This window comes from Octopus bimaculoides, chromosome 3 (assembly GCF_046866305.1).
Source record: "Octopus bimaculoides isolate indiv1 chromosome 3, ASM4686630v1, whole genome shotgun sequence".
NCBI classification, from domain to species: Eukaryota; Metazoa; Mollusca; class Cephalopoda; order Octopoda; family Octopodidae; genus Octopus; species Octopus bimaculoides.
The window spans coordinates 63115486-63133174 of record NC_142930.1 but is presented as its reverse complement, the minus strand read 5'-3'; the positions used below and the strand labels follow the sequence as shown (position 1 = coordinate 63133174).

General features: G+C 35.2%; 1 protein-coding gene across 40 annotated transcripts in view; it reads left to right on the top strand.

The window, feature by feature from the left end:
* LOC106879213 (AP-1 complex subunit gamma-1) overlaps nucleotides 1-17689 on the top strand; it is a 139068-nt gene that overhangs the window by 58010 nt on the left and 63369 nt on the right. For 14 of the 40 annotated variants that reach the window (XM_089349057.1, XM_052966411.2, XM_089349082.1 and 11 more), the window contains 5 exons: nucleotides 2900-2944; nucleotides 7848-8050; nucleotides 9215-9339; nucleotides 12047-12188; nucleotides 17485-17581. In XM_089349057.1, the coding sequence (XP_089205183.1) occupies nucleotides 2900-2944; nucleotides 7848-8050; nucleotides 9215-9339; nucleotides 12047-12188; nucleotides 17485-17581 (612 nt within the window). Of the gene's footprint in view, nucleotides 1-2871; nucleotides 2945-4144; nucleotides 4327-7847; nucleotides 8051-9214; nucleotides 9340-12046; nucleotides 12189-17484; nucleotides 17582-17689 lie in introns of those variants that run through there. The other 26 variants (XM_089349063.1, XM_089349084.1, XM_052966420.2 and 23 more) reach the window with 6 other exon arrangements.

The following is a 17689-nucleotide window of genomic DNA, read 5'->3' as shown; positions in this document are numbered from 1 at the left end:
CTCTCACTATCAGTCACTTCTCTCAGGTACATATCTAGTGTTTATTCAACTTTATTATCCAGTTATACTCCATCTTCCAGCTACTTGTCTGGATATTAACAAAAAAAAGGACTTCCAACTATTTGTACTTAATTGTCACTATCTTTGAGCAAGCATAAAAAGAGCAGAGTTCTGCTCTGTTCTTTAATTAGCCATTGTTCAAATACTATTTTTCAAAGAAACCTGCTAGGTTAGACAAGTTACTAAAGTGCCCGAAAGATATTTTGACAAGGAAAATGAATTCAATTTCACAAAGAGACTCCAAAATAAACTGCACATAGTGTTTGTTTTGTTCTTGACCAAAATAATGAATTATTAGTCTTTTATTCTACTTTGGTAGGTGAGCATTTCATACACTAATCATGCATTAAATAGGTATTTTATTCAATTATCTCATTAGTTAAAAAAAAAGACTTAGTGATATTAGACTAAAAAGCTCACAAAAATAAACACATGAAATCAGTAGTGTCCAGATGATGAATGTAGATGCTGGTTTTGCAAATGTTTAACAAAAGAAAAATCACCTTCAAGCCTAATGTAGAATTTAAAGAATTGGAAGGCAGCGAGCTGGCAGGAACATTAGCACGCCAGCAGTATTTCATCTGTCTTTACATTCTTAGCAGTATTTCATGTCTTTACATTCTGAGTTCAAATTCCACCAAGGTCGACTTTGCCTTTCATCCTTTCAGAGTCGATAAACTAAGTAAGTACCAGTTGTGTACTGGGGTCAATCTAATCGACTGGCCCCCTTCCCCATAAAATTTTGGGCCTTTTGCCTAGAGTAGAAAAGAATTTAAAGAATTGGATGATATATATTTGCTTCAGTAGCTATAATATTTATGATTAATACCTGCTGTTGTTTATTGAATTTGCAGATGAGGTTTATAGCACAACAAAATAGGTTTATAAGTTTTTTTGTTTTTTGTTTTTCAATGAAATAATCATTTTATTCATTTGCAAAAATGAATAAACAAATAAAATGTCTTCTCACTTGATAAAAATTGATTTTTCATTTCTTTTAAAAATTGATTCTTGGAAAAGAAAAATTCCAAAATAACAATAACATAAAATCAAATATGTATTTTGTGTTTGATCAATATTTCAATCAGTTTACTTGAACTGTTCAATTCGCACACACAGTTATATTGGACTGGGTGCTTTTCCATAACCAGATTGCCATTCATTTCTCTACCAAGAATGCATTTGCTTTCATTCAAGTGTTACTTTGTATTTCAATCTTTTCATAACACCACTCATTCTGAGCTCAACTCATATTTTATAACATTTTTTCATATCCAAATACACGTCTAGATTTTAAACTGATGTTAACAAAATTTAGGTCAACATATTTACATTAAGCATGCTAGTGAATTAGGATTTTCTTATGTCACACTAATAACTTCAAATTTATACTAACCACCATAGTCTCTAAAGATTGCACAGCTAACACGATAATGCATTAAATAAATATTTTTAATATTCACTCTAACAATCTACTGATAATTTTCATGTTTTAATTGCTTTTTATAGTTATAAATTTAAAAAAGACTAAATGCTGTTGTTTTTAAATATATAAGCTGTAATGTAAGTGTATTTGCAGTCATGGAAATAGATATAAAGAAAATTATTTTGGTTAAGCATTTAAATTAGTAACATTTCAAAATTTTAAGCAGTCATAATGAAATTTTAATAATACTAGGTAAATGTCTGCATGCAAGCATGTTTACATGTGTTTATTAGAGTAACATAAGGCACATCCATGTATGTGTATTTATATATAATTAACCTACTAAGTAGTTAATTTTGTTGTTTTCATATGCTTTTAAATTGTTGACTTTTTTTTTCATATTACAAATAATTTGTAAACATTTTAATGTTTCCATTCAATTGTTTCCATTTCTTTTCTTTTTTTATGTAATTGGTTAAAACATTTATGAAGAATCATTTATAATTCATATTTTCTAATTTGTTTAAATTTATAAACTATATTTAAATAAAAGTTACATTTATTTAGACCAAGATATATACATACATATATATATATATATATATATATATATATATATATATATATATATATATATATATATATATATATATATATATGTAAATGTAAACCTGTTCTTAATTCAATCCTGATTAAAAACTAATTGATGAATGTATAAAAATATTTTCTACAATAACATAGATCTAGTAATTAATAATGCAGCTAATGCAGCTATTCCCTTATATATATATATAAACTCACACACACACACACACACACACACACACACACACACACACACAAACAACATGCGTGTGCACACTTTTGTGGATAGAAAATGCATTGCAAAAACTGCTTAACATATTTGCCGTTAGAGCAATTCATTGACATTTTGTTAAATCTCATTTAAGCATCTTTCTCAGTTGCATCATACACATATCATTAAAAATACCATTTTCTTATTTGAATATAAATTCATGCCTTAAACTAACTGTTCTAACAGAACATTTCTTAACTAATATTTCTCACTCCTAATTTCATCTAAACACTTTTGAGTCATTCTTGGTTGTTGTAAATTAAAGGTTAGCAGTCACATTGGCTTTTCAAAAGACTGCTATCAATTATCCACCTTATTACTCTACTGAATAACAAGTTCAGCTTTTTATATAAGGGAAGAAGTACATTTTTTTTTCCTCCTGTTTATCAGTGGTTCAATATATCAGAATGGTTGAATTTTGCCTTTAGACTAACTTATGGTTATTTACTTGATAGATAACTGCTGCATTAACCTAATTTAGTTGCTCTAACTACTGATAGATTACAATAAATCATTGTGTACTTTAAAGTTTGACCATTAGTTAGTTTATCTTTTAGCATTGGTGCTTCTCAACATGGCGAACATCTTCAAAACTTCTATTGGTAAGTGGTTTTAAATAATTTAATTATATATTACTTGTTTAATTAATAAATATATATATATGGGAATAATTTACTTTTGGATTTTTAAAAAAATTCTCTGAATGGATATATTTTTTTTATTCCCTAGTTTGAACAGTTGTCAGTAGTCTCTGGTGAATTGATAAGTGGGTGTTAATTTCATTTGATTGAGTATTTTGTGTTTCGACTTCATAAGGTTCATTGTTAGTGTTCATTAAATCTTCAAAAGAAAATAAACTACAGATAACACTATTACATTTGAATTTGCATTAGGATTTTCTTTTTAAATTTAGTCAATGGTATTGATGATGGCATTAAATCAAAGCTATTGAGTGGCTTCAGACAATCAAATCTCTTAATAAGATAAATGATTTATTTCAGTGAATACTAGTAGGTGGGTTTTTTTTTCTTTTCTTTTCTGATCTGGTGAATATTTTTTTTTTCGGTGGATTGAATAACATATTTTTTCAATGGCTAACATTGTTAGAGTAAAATTCCTTCTACACTTCTAAATCAAAACTACATGTAATCATTTAATACTTCAAGTAGATCTGTATGAAGATTTTTTTTTTTTCAAGTATATCTCTTATTCATTATAAACAAAATCTGTTCAGCTTCATACAGCAAAATAGATTTCATGATTTTTTTTTTTTTTTCTGCCATATTAACTTTGAGTGAGAACATAGTTTCTCTTTTCCTTTTTTTTTTTTTTTCTTTAATACTCTGTTGTAATATTATTATAAAGCTAATTTGTTCATCTCCCATTCTTTTCTGCCCTCATTCATGTAAGATTCTACAGAATTTCAATTTCTCAGTGAGTATGAATGGTTACACTTGTTGAAAAGAGAGAGAGAGAGATTTCTTTTTAGTTGCCTTTCTATTCGATCTAATTTGTAACATGAGGAAAGCTGTCTTAAAATTAGAAGTAATTAACTGAAGGAAATGGAATGACTTTCTTAAGCAATTTTAGCTAATAATAGCTGATGTGTTGCTTCTATAATAAATTTAGCTTACAGATTTTATTTGTTTTATGTACTGAGCATAATTTATGGGATTTTGAGTTAAGCATATAAGGGTCTTAATGCCTTTACTTCATAAACAGCATCTATGAAAACCAGAACAAAATCAATAAGATCTATAAAAAAAACTGCACACTTCAACTGTTATTTTTATTTTGAAAAGGGTTTGATGTTATACTTGCAAGGGACCACTTATGTTGGCCTAAATATAATCCCAGAAATGTAAAAACAGCTGAACCAACACCTCAAAATCCAGCAATTTATGATGTTTTTCAAATTTTTGATCACCCCCAGTATTGATTCTACATTTTTCTTGGTGATTTCACTAAGTTTTGGAAGAAAATAGTACGTGTTTTAATGATCCTTCCTGAACTGACCTTTACAGCTTTATTTTATTGCTGTGCTTTCTATGCTTGATATCTGCCATCATATATTTTTATTTTTTATTTTTATGGGCTTTTTTATTTCAACTTTATTTTACTATTCACCTATTTCCCTCACTCTTGAGCAGTTTCAAGGCTTTTTACTGTCTGCCAGAGAATACTTACTGTATTTTCGTTTTTTGATTTATCTTGTATTCTAAAAGTCTTCTTTTTTTTCTATTTCAATTTTCTTCCTTTATTGTCTGCTGGAAAATGTGTTATTTAAATGGAACTTATTTTAAAATCAAAATGATAGAAGTTGACTTCTACCATTGGTTAATGGAAATGAAAACAATAGACGTTCAAAAGAAATTGAATTTATTTCCCTTGTCAACTGCTGAATTTTTATTTATTTTTAATCTTAAAGGTCTTTTATCATAATCACTTTCTTCATAATATTAAAATGGTGAATAAGACTTTTTTTAGATAGAAATAGGGATAAAATTAATTGAATTTTCTTTGGTTGTGTGGGTTGGATGGGTCTACAGTGCTGTTTTCACTGTTTTGATTTTGTATTATGTGAGGCTTATCTTCAGATTTTTCTTATGTCATACTTTGTATACCTCTCAACCATTGCTACCTTCTCCCTTCAATACACAACACTTTCATCTTGTATATAACATGCATTCAATGCAGTACTCTTGTGCCGTTGGCGAATACTTACATGTTAAGCTATCTTCCCAATTCATATACACTCATAAATATTGCACATTCGCCTGATTCAGCACTCATTGCTCATAATTTCACTTACATCAAATCTCTTATACTTACCACGTATATCTACTTTTTATACAGCCAGAAAAACCCTTTGTTGCCAATAGTGATTTTTCAGTTCCTTGAAGTGCAATGGCTATAAAACAGTTTCCCATTTCTTCAGACAGTTCTTTGCTTTTTTACTGTACTGTGCAAAGTCTTTTGTACTGCAAGACTTGGGTAGTAGTAGTATGGATTGCTTCTCTACATTCATAGGATGAGTTGGTCTTGTTCCCCATATGACTGAAGCAGCTTTTGATCATCCTATTCTTGTTGTCAGGCAATGTTGAGTGTTTTCCACTGACTGCATGGTAATTCTGAGTCAGGAGGGAGGTCTGCAGCAGGAGAGGATTCCCATGCCAATTGGAGGAAAGTCATTCTCCAGCTTTTCCATCCAGAATTGAAGCATGGTTTTGTCCTCGGATGTTAAGGACTGGACATGACTGAGGAAGTTTTTCCTTGACTTCAGTTATTAGTCAGGGATTGACATCCATGGATGAAGTGGCATTCATTACCAGTAGCCTTTGTCATTTCAACTTGCCTGGCTACTTCCCATCTGATATCAGTAGGAGTAATGCTTGCAAGGAGGTGCAGGTTGTTTCTGTTGGTGGATTTCATGCAGCTGTGATCAGGCAGCAGGTGTTGTTCAGTACTGTAAGTTTCTGGGTATGGGTTAATCTCTCCCAGGCAGGATATGTATACTTCGCAGAAGAATAGCACAAGGTCAAATCGGTGGATTATAATGTGTGTGTTGTAGCTCCCCATTTGTAGTTGACTAGTTTCTGTAGGATATTGAACCGACTTTCATTTTGGTGTTTTTGATATGCTGGAAAGAGATAGTGCATGCCAAGGTAACTCCAACATAGACAGGGTAGGTACAGTGATGTTCCAGACCATTTGATGTTAAGAGGTACTTCACAATTCTTGAGATGGAATGAGCAGACTCAAGTTTACCTTTTAATGGTTGGCATGTAGGTGGTTACATTCATGAGAGAGGAGTAGTTCACCTAGAACTGAGATGAGGTTTGTTTCTACTGCTTCAAATGTACTCTCTGATTCATTGGCTTGTCATTAGTGTAGAAGTTACATAGTAGTAGGGCTAGCACATTACTTTGGAGTAAGTCTTTCCATTGTCATTGCCATCCACAAAGAAACACCAATCTTCCAGGTGAGCTCCTATGCAGTCAGTATCTGCCAGATCTTTTATTAACTCCAAGATCTTTTTCAGGAGGTGGCAATGCTTCAAAGTATCATATGTGGAAAACAGATCAACAAAATCTGCTCCTATTATCCTCAGTCTGCTGAGTGAGATTCAGAAGTTGGCTTGTTGTAGATTTGCCAGGCTGGAATCCAGCATGTTGAGGAATGATGGCTGGTTCAACAACAGGGGCAAACATGTTAATGATCAGATGCTCAAGCAGCTTTTGTTTGGGGCATAGCAGAGAAATCGAATGAAAGTTCTTTGCATATGCTGGATCTTGGCCCAATTTGAGAAAATCCTGATTTTCCTCCAGTTCTTTGAGATGTATTTTTGTCAGCATGCATGTGTTCATTAGCTCAAAGATCTACTTCCATGTCAGAGGTCCAAAAGTGTTTGATCCCGTCTATGAAAATGTTATCCAGTCCAAAGGCTTTATCAGTATTATAGGTGTTGATGCTGATATTAATCTCTTTGGGAGGCGATGGCTAAGTCAGTCCATAAGTTTGATAGAGCTATTGGTATTGCTTATAGCTTGGTACTTTAAGTATCTGGGCCCAAAATGTATTGAGTGTGACTGTCTCTTTATATTCTTGTAGGCTACTTGGTGCTCAAACTTTGTAAAATTGTCATAATTCTTGATGTCTGCTGGGTGACATGATCTTCCTTTCTAGATCTTCTTGGAAGCCAGATCAGTTTGCTTTCCCAAAGTTGAATCTTCTTTTGGAATGTAATTGTGATGTTTATATCCTAGTTACCATACTTTCAATAATAATTATATCATCATTGAGCAGAATTTTAGTATAATCAGCTAGCTATCTCTGTAGAACATAGCTTTTATTTCATGACTATCCTGTCAGTAGTACATAGCATTTATTTCATGACTACAAAATTCTGGTTTCCTGTAAGTTTGCCAGAAATCTTTATCATTTGTGTAGTCTTTGCATTGTATTCATAATGTTGAGTTTTTATCCACTCTTATCTTACATATTATTAGTGATCTGACCCCATATAGTATAAAAGTATTGGATCATTGGTTTTTTTACTTTGTTCTCTAAACTAATTTGATATCTGAGTTGTGTCCAATGTTAACTACTTTATTTGATATTATTTTGGCCACTAAAATAAATCAAATTTATCCTTAGTAAATTTCTGCTTTTTTATATTCTGTACATGATTCTTGATTATAATTACTTTGATTCCAGGCTTTGATTCAGATTGGATCCTGATCATGGTTTAATTTGTATCTTATTAATGTTGATATTCACAAAAAAATTTTTTTCTGCATTTAAAGAATTATAATGTTATTATTTTACAATGCATTGTTGTTTTTTATATGTTTTTCTAAATTAAATACTATGAGGTTAAATAACTTCCTCAAATGTTGTTTAAAATAAAAACACAAAAAGGAGTTATATGTTGAGCTTTAATATTTTTTTAATGTAATTATTAACAAACCTTTTGAGTAAGAATTCTTTGTAATTTTTTGATAGGTATGCCAACCCCGAAGAGATTACGGGACCTGATAAGGGAGATCCGATCAGCCCGTACTGCTGCTGATGAACGGGCTGTAGTGAACAAAGAATGTGCCCAAATTAGGGACTCATTTAGAGATGAAGATAACACTTATCGTTGCAGAAATGTGGCTAAATTATTATATATACACATGCTTGGCTATCCAGCTCATTTTGGTCAGGTAAGTAAAGTTGGTTAAGTTGATTTTAATTCTGTATAGTGCTTGAAAGAGAATTGCTTCTCTAACCCTAAGTGATAGAGAGGAGTACTAAAAGTTACTTAGTTTGTTTTCACTATTTCTGGTGCTTTTGGTACAAAGTATCACATCAAGAGCACTATCATGAACACTACTACAACCCCAAGACTATCACAAAATATGTGCAGTTCGTTCTTAAAAAAACAATAATGAAAAAATTTTAACATGTGTTTTTCTTTTACACATGACTTAAAGTTCCAAGGGCTGCACCCATAAACTTTTTAAGTGTCTCTAAAACTAGTGGGAAGCAATTGGCAATTTCTCCTCAAACTGGATCCCGTGTGCAACTGAATATATGCAATAGGGTGTGTGCAAGATGGTGGTGAGTTTAGTCTACTGTTTAAAAACTAGAACAGTCCTTCCAATGGGCTTCTCATGTAGCCTCAGATTGATCTAAAACTATGGTGGAAAACACTTGTCTGAGGTGCCATGCAGTGGGATTGAGCTTTAGACCACATAGTTTTGAAATGAGCTTCTTCATCACACAGCTCTGTCGGTTTCTGATGGCTGTATCTTTATACTTTTTTTTTTTTAATCGTTATGCAGTACATACATTTTTGTCTGCCATGATTAATACAGTGTTTCTGATTAATCCATACTGTAATAATAATATGAAGAACAGCAAATTTTTTGGTAAAGTTTTGATAACCCACATTGTACATTAAACCTTTAGCTAATCTATGACATGGAGCTAGCCAATGAAATATTTAGGAGAAATATATATCTTGCTTGCTAACTACAAAGATGTATCTGCTAGCAGACTATTTAGCTTAATAGCTTCCTCATTGTCAACTCTAATATTACCCAGAATAATTCTCCAAAATTACTTAGAATAATTTTGGCTGCTTTCTATTTAAAGATAAATATTATGACAGCTGACAGTTGTGAATATTATTAAGAAAATGTTGTAGAGTAAATGAGTGCTTCCAGTAAAATGAACCCTCGATCCAGTTTTAACTTTTATTTGTAACTTGCTACATAATTCTTAGACATTACATAATCTCATTTCTTGCACAAAAAGAAAAAAAGCGATCAGATGTTTATTTCAGAACAAAATAAAGACATTTTAAAAAATTTTCTCTTTTTCAGCTGGAATGTTTAAAGTTGATTGCCTCATCTCGATTCACAGACAAAAGGATTGGTTACTTAGGAGCAATGTTATTATTGGATGAAAGACAAGATGTTCACCTTTTGATCACAAATTCATTAAAAAAGTATGTCATATTTGTACAAGTAGATTCTTATTTCCTTGTAATGTACCTTTACCTGCAGGAAATGTCTTGACATCTTGCTTTTCTTAGTATATTTCATAGAAACAGTTTAGATTTGCCTGAAACTTGTGAATAACATGGTGAGATAATGTCATCTGATCTTACTAACTGTTTTTACATTGTGGTATCAAAGAAATTACATCTAAAGTAATTAATTTTTCTCTTGTTCTCCTTTAACATTTGCAGTTTTATTAAATCATAATTGCAGTTAAGGAAAACATTCCTTATAATGATATATTATTGTTTTAACAGTTGACAAAAGTATCTGATGTTATGGAGAGTTATTGAGAGTAAGTCATAATACTGTATATAGCAGATTAAATCTAAGAATTACCTGCCTTTTATACAATATTCATTGTAGAGATGCATATAAGATACCTATTTTGAATGTTAATTCATTTCCAAAGACTGCTCTTCTGTTTTTATTTTCCTTTTAGCTTGGTCGCATTAAGCACTATTTATATGTAACTGTGGGGTTATATGATTATTTATCTTCATGTTAAGTTTGTTTTGGATGTGAGTTGCAGCATTGACTAATCTTTTGAATAATGAATAGATAATGTCTTTTTGTTTAATACAAGGTGTCCTGATTTTGAATTTTTATATTATATACTAATTTTATGTTGTCAGTGGAATTACTGCTCTGATTATTTTGTTTAAATGCCTTTACTTTATGAGATCATTTGACTTTTGAAGTAAATTATGTGTAGTATCTGTTTTGGGTGATTGCATTTAATACACTATAGTTTTTACCATCCTGAATATGTACTCAATGACTAGATTTTATTTAGTTTGTAGGATTTAATAGGTTTACATCAATGCTGTAACATATCTGGACATATCTCCTGTGGTATCTGGAATGATTAAAACATTACCCATTGACCTAATGTTGCCAATTCCTCAGCGCATAAGTATTTCTATTTAAATTTTCAATGCTCACTACATTAAACAATATGTCAACACTAACTTATCTGCTGAAATGCTTTTTTGTTTTCAATTTATTTCTCTCTACTGCAACAATGACATTTGCAACTTCCTTGTCAATTACAAAATATTTCTCATTGAGAATAGTGGGTAAGGTCAATGGTATCAACATTGATTCTGCTTTACTACCTCTTAGTCTTTAACCAAATACTTCTATTTACTGTATGTTTCCCTGTGATGAATCTGTCATTTGACATATTCTGACATATGTTCAGAACTATTTTATCCACCATATTCATCATTCTTAAGACAATAGGGTGAACTTTGAAGGTGATTTGCTGCAATTTGAGCAGCCTGAGTAACTGCATGAAAACTCTTTCATTACATATCTAAATTGTCCCACTGTACTCCATGTGACTTGTATCAGTGCTTGTTGGCATGTACAGCATGGTCCTCAGTTAGACTGAGTCACACTTAGTCATTCAGCCAAATAATTATGCGCCATAGTTGTCTTTGGTGAGAGCTAACCTGGAGCTATTCAACTAACACTCTAAGCAGAACTCAAGAAGATAAAAAGAAACACCACATTTGTTGCTTATTTTAATTTGTAATTCACCCTCAGTTTATCATCAGATTTGTTTTGATGTGTAAGTAATTAGGTCTAAATGTTGATTTACAGAAATCATTTATTTTCATTATCTCTATGAAAATTCACGAACTAGGCATGAATTTCAAAAGCTGCATTGGTTACCTGCCTTGGGAGGGGGGGGGGGCAGTAATCTTGAATAAGAAACTACCAATTAAGTCGAGGAGTAAAATAACCTTATGTAAATATAATCTCCCTAGTGCCAATGGTGCAATAAAATACACCCAGTACATTCATGTAAAGTGGTTCATGACATGAAGAGCAGCCATCCATAGAAAATATAACAAAAATTAAACATACAAATGAGATGTAGACTCTATGAGCTGCATCGCAGGTTACCCATATAAGAGGGCATTAATTCTAAACAAGAACTGATCCAGGATAAAACAGACTCTTTAGACTTCATTGCATGGGGAACCTCTCTGGTGTTAGTGGTATGGTAAAATACATAGTTTTCACTGTAAGAAAGACTACACAAAACTAAAGTTGTCCGTTTTTTTTTTTTTGTATTCAATCCATACCAGCATGGAAAGATAAAATGATGATGGTATGATAAGTTACTGCACTGTTTGCATCTTCTAAATTCCTCTCACAAGCCATTGGTCTACTCAGACTGTTGTAGACAACACTTATCAAAGGTGCCATGCAGTGGAATTGAATCTGGAACTATGTAGTTGCAGAGCAAACTTCTTAACCACTTAGCCATGCTGTACTTCTTGTATATCCTGTGGTCTGCACAAAAGTCACCTTTTTGAACAAATTTCATGTGCAAATAGTTCAACAAATAACATATACCTAACAGGTCATTGGTATTATTTGCAGGAACCATATGTTGAAGTATTCACTACATTTTCATATTTATGATTTATTAAGTTTGACTTCCAAGTTTTGTGCTGTATACATAGGCTGTTGATTGTGATATAAAAAGCCATCATTGTGTATGTCTCATAAAGAAAGTTAGAAGGGAAGCCATAAAACTGTTTATCTCTGACTTTGATGCCTCAACTTGTATAGGTACCTATTAAAATGTTTATCATTTAGGTTTTCTTTGTTCTCAATCTGTAATGCTTTTCTTTCCAGTGATCTTACCCATCAGAATCAATATATACAAAGCTTGGCATTGTGTACTTTAGGCTCTGTATGCTCAACAGAAATGAGCCGAGATTTAGCAGGAGAGGTAGAAAAATTATTAAAGTCTTCAAATGCTTACATAAAGAAAAAGGTAAATAAAATCTTTATTAAAAAATCTTTTAAATTAGGAAGATAAACTTTTTATGTGCTCCTATAGTTGTTTTTATATTCTGTGTCTGTTGGAGTAACTTGGCAACAAAAGAAAGTTCAGCCTATTATTCCATGCTTGAAAATAACTAATTTTGTCTTGGATTTCATACATATTTGTGTATTATTCATCAGTGAGATTGACTCCTAAACTTTAATGATAGTAAAAATAAAAATCACTGTTAAATAATGGCAAAATTGACTGTCTATATGTCTGTAAATTGGCTTGTCCTCATCTTGCAAATCATCCTTCTTTTCAAAACACTTCAGTTACATAAGATTTAATCAGCCACATTCACAGTTAACCCAGTTATTGATTCTGACTGTTCCTGCCATTTCCTGTATAGATGATCCTTAATCATATGTGGGAAATTTACAAAACTAGCTTTGTGTTTAATCAAATAAATATAATACTCATTATCATCATCATCATTTAACGTCCACTTTACATGCTAGCATGGGTTGGATGATTTGACTGGGGACTGGCAAACCAGATGGCTACACCAGACTCCAATCTTATCTGGCAGAGTTTCTACAGCTGGATGCCCTTCCTAACGCCAACCAATCTGAGAGTGTAGTGGGTGCTTTTTACGTACCACCAGCACAAGGGCCAGTCTGGCGGTACTGGCAACGGCCACGCTCAAATGGTGTTTTTTTATGTGCCACCTGCACAGGAGTCAGTCCAATGTTTTGTTCACATGTCACTGGCACGAGTGCCAGTAAAGCGAAGCTGGAAACGATCGCGCTCAAATGGTGCTTTTTACGTGTCACTGGCACGGAAGCGAGACTGCTGCTCTGGCAGTGATACTGCTGCTCTGGCAGTGATACTGCTCGGATGGTGCTGTTAGCACTCCGCTGGCACGGGTGCCAGTCATCGAATTTGGTTCAGTTTCGATCTCACTTACCCCAACAGGTCTTCGCAAGCAGAGTTTAGTGTCCAATGAAGGAAGGTCGGCATGGGTGCCAGTCAACAAATTTGGTTCAATTTTCGATTTTGATTTCACTTGCCTCAACAGGTCTTTGCAAGCAAGGTTTTGTGTCCAAAGAAGGAAAGGTACGCATAAGTGGGCTGGCTACACCCCTGCTAAAGGCCACGGGTTATGGTCTCACTTGTCTTACCGGGTCTTCTCACACACAGCATATTTCCAAAGGTCTCAGTCTAAGTCATTGCCTCGGTGAGGCTTAATGTTTGAAAGTTGTGCTTCACCACTTTATCCCAGGTCTTCCTGGGTCTACCTCTTCCACAGGTACCCTCAACTGCAAGGCTGTGGCACTTTTTCACATAGCTATCCTCATCCATTCAGCGCAATCGTCTCTCTTGCACACCACTTCTGATGCTTCTTAGGTCCAACTTTTCTCTCAAGGTACTTATACTCTGTCGAGTATGCACACTGACATTACATTTACATCAGAGCATACTGGCTTCGTTCCTTGTGAGCTTACGCATGTCCTCAGCCCATGTTTCACTGCCATGTAGCATAGCTGTTCGTTCACATGCATCATACTGTCCACCTTTTACTGTGAGCGAGAGGCCCTTTGTCACCAGCAGAGGTAAGAGCTCTCTGAACTTTGCCCAGGCTATTCTTATTCTAGCAGCTACACTTTCAGCGCACCCTCCCCCGCTACTGACTTGGTCAACTAGGTAACGGAAGCTATCAACTAATTCTAGTTTTTCTTCCTGGAATGTGGCAGAAGTTGTTTTCTGCACATTTACAGTGTTTATAGCTCCTGAACATCTGCTACATACAAAAACTATCTTGCTAGTTAGCCTTCCTTTGATATTGCTGCACCTCTTATGTGTCCATAGCTTACACTGGGTACATCTTATAGAGTTTCTACCTACACCTTTTCTACAGATCGAGCAGGGCCATCTACCTGAAGGGGTTTGTGGTTTGTCTACCTTTCTACTTATTAGGACTTTGGTTTTAGCTAGGTTGACTCTAAGGCCCTTCGATTCTAATCCTTGCTTCCACACCTGAAACTTTTCCTCTAGTTCTGATAGTGACTCAGCAATTAGAGCAAGGTCATCAGCATAGAGGAGCTCCCAGGGGCAACCTGTCTTGAATTCCTGTGTTATTGCTTGGAGGACTATGATAAATAGGAAGGGGCTGAGGACTGAACCTTGGTGGACCCCTACCTCTACCCGAAACGAGGCTGCAAAGAGAGAGGTTTGGAGACGCTACTATGAAAGGTTGCTTAATAAAGAGAATGAGTGGGAGAAAGAGAGTCTACTGAATGTCGACCCAACAGAGGGACCAGCTATCCTAATTGACAGTACCTTGATAGATAAAGTGATCAAGAGCATGAAGACAGGGAAAGCGCCTGGCCCACCAGGAATCACTGCAGAGATGCTGAAAATATCTGGCAGTGTTGGCTATAGCCTAGTCACCCGTATAGTTAACTAGATGATACATGAAGGAGTCATACCCAATGACTGGTGTAGCAGCACCATAGTCAACTACTACAAAGGTAATGGTGACGCTTTAGACACAAACAATTACAGAGGTATCAAGTTGTTGGACCAGGTAATGAAGGTCACGGAGAGGGTCATAGCCCAACTAATTAGGGAGTGAATCAATTTAGATGAGATGCAGTTTGGGTTTGTCCCAGGGAAAAGTACCACCGATGCTATATTTCTGGTAAGACAGCTGCAGGAGAAATACCTAGCCAAAGATAAACCTCTGTACCTGGCTTTCATTGACATGGAGAAAGCCTTTGACAGGGTCCCCCGATCCCTTATCTGGTGGTCAATGAGGAAACTAGGGATAGATGAATGGTTAGTGAGAGCTGTGCGAGCCATGTATAGGGACTGTCAGTAAGGTGAGGGTTGGCAACGAGTTCAGTGAATAATACTGTAAATAGAATTATAATCCTTCACTGTATATTGACTATAGAAAATAATCTAATATTAGGACTTATAATCCCATGTAACAGAAGAAAGAATGGGCATTAGCATGTGTACTAATGCTTATTATTCCCTATTATAGGGACTTATGTACCCTGATATTAGACTATTTTCTATAATCAATATATGATGAAGGCTTATAGTTTCATTTAATGTCCATTTTCCATGTTGGCATAAGTTGAATAATTTGACAGGAGCTGGCAAGGACAAGAGCTGGACCAGGTTCCGTAGTCTGTATTAGCTTGGTTTCTACAGCTGGGTGCCCTTCCTAAGAATTACTTTACAGGGTGTACTGGGTGCTTTTTACATGGCACCAGTGATTTTTACGTCACTCCAGCACCAGTGCTTTTTACATGGCACCGGCACCAGTGCTTTTTATGTGGAAGAAGTGCTTTTTGTGTGACACCAGCACTAGTGCTTTTTACATGGCACCAGTACTAATGGTGTTAGGGGATGAAATGTGAGTGGGGGAGAATGTTGAAAGGGCAGATCCCCTCATGGACAAACGTTATCAAGGTGGTTTTAGGATATCAATTCTGTTGTGGTGGGTGCATCTTCTTGAGTACAGCAATGTGTCACATATCTCAGTCCTTTGTCATCTCCTTCATAAGGCTCAATGTTTTGAGATCAGCCTTCAATACTTCACCCCATGTCTTCCCGGGTCTCCCTCTTCCCCAACTTCCATCCACTTTAAGTGATCATCACTTTTTTATGCAACTCATCATCATCATCATCATCATTGTTTAATGTTTGTTTTCCATGCAGGCATGGGTTGGACGGTTTGACTGAGGACTGGCACGCCAGGAGGCCGCACCAGGCTCCAATCTGATCTGGCAATATTTCTACAGCTGGATGCTCTTCCTAACGCAAACCACTCTGAGAGGAGTGTAGTGGGTGCTTTTTACATACCACCGGTACAGGAGCGAGTCAGGCTGCACTGGCATCGGCCATGTTTGGATGGTGCTTTTTACATGCTACCAGCACAGGGTCTGATTGGAGCGAGGAGGGGGGGAGCTGGCATTGACCCTGTTTGGATGATGCTTTTTACGTGCCACCGGCACAGGGACCCAGTCAGGCGGCACTGGCAACGACCTATGTATGAATGGTGTTTATTGCATGCCACCAGCACAGGAGCCAGTCAGGCAGCACTGGCAACGGCCACCACTACAATTCCCATTCTTGATTGTGATTTGATTTTTGATTTTACTTGACTCAGTAGGTCTCCTCAAGCATGGTATGTTGCCCAATGATTCAAAGGTACTTTTAAATGGGCTGGTTATGCAACACTGGTATACGGCTGTGATCTCACTTTACTTGCCAGGTCTTCTCAATCACAGCATATCTCCAGAGATCTCGGTCTCTTGTCATTGCCTCTGTGAGGCTCAACGTTCAAAAGTCATGCTTCACCATCTCATCCCATGTCTTCTTGGGTCTCCCTCTTCCACGAGCTCCTTCCACTGTTAGGGAGTGACACTTCGCAGCACATGACCATACCAGTGCAGTCGTCTCTTTTGCACACCACATCTGATGCTTCTTATGTCCAACATTTCTCTCAGGATGCTTACACTCTGTTGTGTGTGCACACTGACATTACACATCCAGTGGATCATATCAGCTTAATTTCTTTCAAGCCTACACATGTCTTCAGCATTCACTGCTCATGTTTCACTGCTGTGTAGCATGGCAATTCGCATACATGCATCATACAGTCTACCTTTCACTCTGATCGAGAGGCCCTTTGTCACCAGTAGAGGTAGGAGCTTTCTGAACTTTGGCCAGGTTATTCTTATTCTAGTGGCAACACTCTTTGAGCATCCACCCCCACTATAGACTTGGTCACCTATGTAGCAGAAGCTATCAGCTACTTCTAGTTTCTCCCCCTGGCATGTGATGTAATCCGTTTTCTGAGCATCCACAGTGTTTATTGCCCCTGTGCATCTGCTTCACACAAAAGCTATCATCCCAGTTAACCTTCCTTTGATGTTGCTGCACCTCTTATGTGTCCATAGCTTACACTGGGTACATCTTATGGAGTTTCTACCCACACCTTTTCTACAGATCAAAATATCAATCACCACTGTTTTCTAATTCACGCAAAATTCACACATGTTTACTTAATATAACACTGCTCAAAAGTTAATATCAAATGTTAAATTGTGTTGATATTGGTATAATTATTTTTAATTAACAACTAAAGTATGAGTCTGCCACTTCATCTTTTGGTGTTAAATTTCTCTATGTATGTATTTGTTTTTATTAATTTATCCAAGCTGCCATTGTTTTTTAATAATGAAACCTTTTGAAATTACCTAATACAGCAATATTGTTTTTACAGGCTACTCTGTGTGCTTTTCGCATAATCAGAAAAGTACCAGATCTTATGGAAATGTTCATTCCAGCAACTAGGTCTTTGCTCAATGAAAAAAACCATGGTAAGTTGCTTTCTAAAATGCATACTCTTAGCCCAGAAGTACTTTACATTTAATTCTGTTAATTATTTATGTATTTGTGAGAGTGATAATGAGAAAAATATGTGCTTA